This window comes from Pseudophryne corroboree, chromosome 9, assembly GCF_028390025.1.
Source record: "Pseudophryne corroboree isolate aPseCor3 chromosome 9, aPseCor3.hap2, whole genome shotgun sequence".
Classification (NCBI taxonomy): domain Eukaryota; kingdom Metazoa; phylum Chordata; class Amphibia; order Anura; family Myobatrachidae; genus Pseudophryne; species Pseudophryne corroboree.
Window position 1 is genome coordinate 335,621,296 of NC_086452.1, and position 6,000 is coordinate 335,627,295.

At 46.9% G+C, this 6,000-nt stretch overlaps 1 protein-coding gene across 1 annotated transcript in view; it reads left to right on the forward strand.

Annotated features, from left to right (window-relative positions):
* Positions 1-4,486, forward strand: part of ISY1 (ISY1 splicing factor homolog) — a 122,140-nt gene extending 117,654 nt beyond the window's left edge. Inside the window, exon 11 of the mRNA XM_063940585.1 lies at positions 4,282-4,486. Within this exon, the coding sequence (XP_063796655.1) occupies positions 4,282-4,389 (108 nt within the window). The 3' untranslated portion in view covers positions 4,390-4,486. The remainder of the gene's footprint in view (positions 1-4,281) is intronic.
* Positions 4,487-6,000: the final 1,514 nt, after the last annotated feature.

Consider the following 6,000-nt stretch of genomic DNA (forward strand, 5'->3'; position numbering starts at 1 on the left):
AGCTACTTGGGCTGCAGAAGCTATCGAAGCGTGGGCTCAGGAGGTGGAAGCAGAGCTGCCGTCCAATTTTTCTCATCATGCTAGACAATGTCTCTCGTATATTGTCACAGCATCTCATTACATTAAGGAGGCGGCTTCTGATGCCGGTATTCTGGCGGCCAATACTTCTACTACGTCCATTTTGGCTCGTCGGATTCTCTGGTTACGTTCCTGGTCTGTGGATCTGGACTCTAAGAAAACCCTGGAAGTGCTCCCTTTTAAGGCAGACATTCTTTTTGGTGAGGATCTCAACAAGATTGTGGTTGACTTGGCTTCTGCTAAGACGGCGTGTCTTCCTAGTACTGCTCCTTTGGTCCCGAAGGTTAAGAGTACTTCCTTTCAATCCTTTCGTCCTCCAGGTAAAGCAGAGTGTCAAGCATACACGAAACCGGCTCGCACTTCCAAAACCACTAAGCCCAAACCTAAACATGCCTGGGCTGCCCGATAGCCTGCTTCCAAATCAGACAAGCCTACTGCATGACGGGACGGGCCTCCCCCTGGGGGATCCCAGGGTGGGAGGACGACTTCTAAGGTTTACCCAGGAATGGTAACCACATCTGACACCTGGGTGCAGGAAGTGGTCACTCACGGATACGGCATATCCTTCAAGAATCGTCCCCCTCATCAATTTTGCCTGACGGACATCCCTCCGGATCAGGTGAAGGCAAAAACTCTTCATTTGGTGGTTCAATCTCCCTCCTACACAGGAGTGGTAGTACAGGTGCCTCTGGCTCAGAGAGGCAAGCGATACTATTCACCGCTGTTCCTAGTCCCGAAACCAAATGGTTCCTCCTGGCCCATTCTCAACCTCAAGTCCTTAAACAAATTTGTGAGAGTCTTCAAGTTTCGTATGGAAACTCTTTGCTCTATTGTTCTGGCTTTGGAGCCTGGGGACTATATGGTCTCCCTGGACATACAGGATGCTTACCTCCATATGCTGATTGCCATGTCGCATCAGCAGTACCTGCGGTTTGCTATTGGCAACCTCCATTATCAATTTTGGGCTTTACCTTTCGGTTTGACCACGGCTCCGCGAGTCTTCACAAAGGTTATGGTGGTAATGACAGATTTACTCCGCCGTCAGGGTGTCAGGATCCTACCGTATCTGGACGACCTGCTTATCCTGGCGAATTCCCCAGACATTTTCCTCCGTCCTCTGGATCTGACAGTCCAGTTTCTGAAAGCCCAGTTTCTGAAAGCCCACGGGTGGCTTATCAACTGGAAGAAAGCTTCCCTGGTCCCTGCTCAGTGCATGGTGCACCTGGGGGCATTGTTGGACACTCACAACCAGCGGTTGTTCTCGTCTCAGGATAAGGTCCTGAACCTTCAGGACAGAATTCAATGCTTCCTTTCTCGACCACAAGTGTCGATTCACTCGACGATGCAAGTACTAGGCCTCATGGTGTCTGCTTTCGATATGGTGGAGTACGCTCAATTTCATTCCCGCACTCTGCAGAGATTGATTCTTGCCAAGTGGGACGGCCTGCCTCACCGGATCAGGTCTCACGTGTTCTCATTGTCTCCGGAGGTTCGTCGGTCACTGAGCTGGTGGCTCCAGGACCAACGATTGAGCAGGGGTTGTCCCTTCTGGATCTCCAACTGGGTCCTTCTGACGACGGATGCCAGTCTGAGGGGTTGGGGCGCGGTGTTGGAGCAACACTCCCCTCAGGGTCGGTGGACCAAGGAGGAGTCTCTCCTCCTGATAAACATTCTGGAATTGCGGGCGGTGTTCAATGCTCTGAACCTGGCCCAGCATCTGATACAGAACAGGCCTGTTCAAGTACAGTCGGACAACGACACCACGGTGGCGTACATAAATCATCAAGGCGACACTCAAAGCCACATGGCAACGATGGAAGTGTCAAAGATTCTTCAGTGGGTGGAACGCCATCTGCCAGCCATATCGGCAGTGTTCATTCCGGGGGTCCCAAACTGGGAAGCGGACTTCCTCAGTCGTCAGGACGTACACGCCGAAGAGTGGAGCCTCCATCCAGAAGTATTTCAACTCCTAGTGGACAAGTGGGGCCTACCAGACGTAGACCTGATGGGGTCTCGACACAATCACAAGGTTCCGGTCTTCGGAGCAAGGACAACGGATCCTCAAGCAGCATTCATGGACGCACTGGCAATTCCATGGAACTTTCGGCTGCGGTACGTGTTCCCTTCGGTGTCACTTCTGCCCAGGGTGATAAGGAAATTCAAACAAGAAGGAGGAATCCTGCTTCTGATCGCTCCAGCGTGGCCCAGACGGCATTGGTTCTCCGACCTACAGGGTCTCTCGATAGAGCGTCCCCTTCTACTTCCGCAAGGCCCAGACCTCCTCATTCAGGGCCCTTGTGTATACCAGGGTTTGGCCCGGCTGGCTTTGACGGCGTGGCTCTTGAAGAGTCAGTTCTGAGGGCCAAAGGATTTTCTGAGGTGGTCATTCTAACCATGTTGAAGGCCTGGAAACCGGCTTCTGCTTGGGTTTATCATAGGATCTAGAATTCTTACTGTGCTTGGTGCGCAGCTAACAATCATGACGCTTACAAGTGTAGTACGGCCAAACTTTTGGCCTTCCTGCAACATGGCCTGGACTTGGGCCTTCGTTTGGCCTCCCTCAAGGTTCATATTTCTGCCTTGTCTGTTTGGTTTCAGAGAAAACTTGTGACTCTGTCTGATGTTCATACATTCACTCAGGGTGTGTTGCGGATTCAACCTCCCTATGTCCCGCCTGTGGCTCCATGGGATTTGTCGGTGGTTCTGGAGGTCTTACAAGAGTCTCCGTTTGAACCTCTTGAGTCTGCGGACCTTAAGTGGCTTACTTTTAAGGTTTTATTTCTGCTGGCTATTTCAGATTTGGGTTCCTTATCCTGTCGGTCTCCCTTTCTGATTTTTCACCGTGACCGAGCAGTTCTTCGGACATGCCCTGGTTATCTACCTAAGGTGGTGTCTTCTTTCCACCTTAGCCAAGAGATTGTGGTTCCGGCCTTTTATCTCTCCTGAATTGTCATCCAAAGAGCGGTCTTTGGACGTGATACGGGCTCTCCGTTTCTATGTGAAGAGGACAGATTCGGAATTCTGATTCTCTTTGTCCTTTTTGGTTTTCACAAACGTGGCTGGCCTGCGAATAAGCAGACCTTGGCCAGATGGATTAGAATGGTGGTTGCACATGCTTATGTACAGGCTGGCCTTCCAGCTCCTGCTACCATCAAAGCCCATTCTACTCTGTCTGTTGAAGCTTGTTGGGCAGCACGCCGTAGTGCGACCCTTGACCAATTGTGCAAGACGGTTACGTGGTCCTCAGTGAACACGTTCATAAGGTTCTATGCCTTCGATACTTCCGCCTCCCAGGATGCTTTCTTTGGACGCCGGGTTCTTATGCCCGCTACAGTGCGTCCCCTCCCATGAGGAACTGCTTTAGGACATCCCCGATGTTATCCCTGTGGAACCCAGTGTACCCCGCTGCAGAAAAGGAGATTTATGGTAAGAACTTACCGTTGTTAAATCTTTCTGCGAGGTACACTGGGTTCCACAGGGCGCCCACCCTGACGCACTTAGCTTCTTTGGGTTTGTATGGCATTAGCCACTGATACCTTCTCCTGTCGTGAGAATGTGGTGTACGTGGCTACTAACAGTTGTCATCCTTTGCCTGCTACTGCATTGGACTGGTTAACAAAACTGAGCTCCTGTGCACAGGGGCGGCGCTTAGCATCTTGGGAACAGTCAAAGCTTTAGCCTGTTGGTGCCTCAGATCAAGATCCTACTCTACACCCTGATGTTATCCCTGTGGAACCCAGTGTACCTCACAGAAAGAGATTTAACAGTAAGTTCTTACCATAAATCTCCTTTTCACAGCACCCCTAGGCCAAATGTTTCATATTAAGAAATTCAGAAAAATAACACTAAATTACGTAAATTGTACTTATCTGTCATCCTTCGGTTCAGTTACGTGGTGGTGGACAGGGTTAAGCTTTTGCTACTCCCTTTTATGATTGTCAGTCACTATCACTGGTTTTGCATATCACATTGACCATTAATAGTTTTATTTGATCCTGGACCACCAACCCATGGCACCCCATTATGGAACCAATGTGTTAGGGTGTTGCAGGTATATTTTTAATTTTTTGTTGTTTTTTTTTTTTTTTTATTGACAGATTTATTTATTTTTGTCTGCTTTGGGAAATATTTATGGGTTTACAATTGTGTAATATTCATCTCTTTACATGTGTAATGCTTATATATTGATTTCCTTTGGTACAGATTGAGGAAGCGCTAATACGAAGAAAGAAAATGGAACTGCTGCAGAAATATGCCAGTGAGGCGCTTATGGCTCAAAGTGAAGATGCTAAACGACTGTTAGGCATATAGAACTGTAAATACATGATACAACCTGCCAGGTCCTTGTAAATTCTTTTATACATTTTGTACAGAAATTCAATTGAGAAAAATATAGACTGATTTTGTACTCCTTGGTGTGACGGCTTTTCTCTATAGCAACTTCATAAACAACCATTTTGGCATGGTTCTGGTTGGATCACCTGACCATGGGCATTTCATAGTTTTAGTTGCACAGCAAATTTGGTATGTTATGAACTATGGGTCTAATTCAGCATGAGTTGTAGATGTGCGAAAAATCACACAGCTACAATCTATTACTGTAACATACGGGGGGTCGCCCAGCACAGGGCAAGTGTGTCTGAAGAGAATGCAGTTTAAGACCTCGCGCATGCTCCAATGTGTAAATGTACAGATGGGTCCACGGTTATCTTGACTAGTGGTACTGATGTACAGTATGTGTTTTAAGTCAATCAAGTGACAAGTTCATGTGTGAAATGGAACACTGTATTACCTACTTCCATGAGTTGACATGCTGTGTTATCCAGCCAGTCAGCATGTTTTCCTCACTTGCAACACCTTGTTGCAGTAAGAACCATTCACCCTTTGCTGTAGCCCAGTGTCCAGATACCATCACTAGTTGCTTACTGTTCCTGTAGCCAGTCACTGACCCTTTTTCTTATTCCCCACCTTTCTCCCTGCAATCTTTACCACTAACCCACGACGTCTTCAAGAACCTGCCTGAAGTCCCGTCGCACAGCTTCGTTACTTGACAGTCAGGTGCTGTCTCCTTGATGTTAAACAAAATTATCCTGCCCAGCTCCAGTCACTTACTGAATCATCTCCCATACCTGCTACCTGTTGGTGAAGCTGTAGACTTGTACTTATCCGGTACCAGCAACCTGTGCAGCTCCACCACCGGCACATAGGTCCAATCAGTGGTGGGTAAGGTGACAGGGAAGGAGTGGCTACCTAGTGTTAAGGTAGTGCGCTGTGATTTATAAGTAAGATTCCCTCCTAGGTTGATCGTGTAAGATTATGAAGGAGAAGGGGGGAACAAACATGGAGGCAATGACTGAGGGTGTGAGGGGTACATTAAGAGGAACAGGAAGGAAAAAATATATTGTCGTGTGTGTGTGTATGTATGTATGTATGTGTATATATATATATATATACATATATACATATACACACACACACACACACACACACACACTGAAATGACTTACCGGGCACAGCTTAGTCGATTCTTTGTGATGCCGTGAGTGCCGCCGACAGTGAGTTTATCTATTATACCGTGTATATATACTACATTATATTGTGTGTATATGTATATATATATATATATATATATTTATGTATATATATATATCTATATATATATATGTGTGTGTGTTTCTTTATGTACACATGTACGTGTGTGTGTGTAGAATAGGATTATTTATGCTAACAAGGGTACTCAAGCTTTCTGTTGCCGAATTTATGTTTTCCTTTTCCCTGCATCCTCTGCAAATAACTGGATTGTTTAGTAATAAACAGAAGCACACACCCACAATAAAAAGACTGTTACAGTGTTGCCATGTGGGACTGGTTTGTCTAATCAGTGCTTTAGGCTCCTGAATTGTTTGGATATTAGCAAGTGAT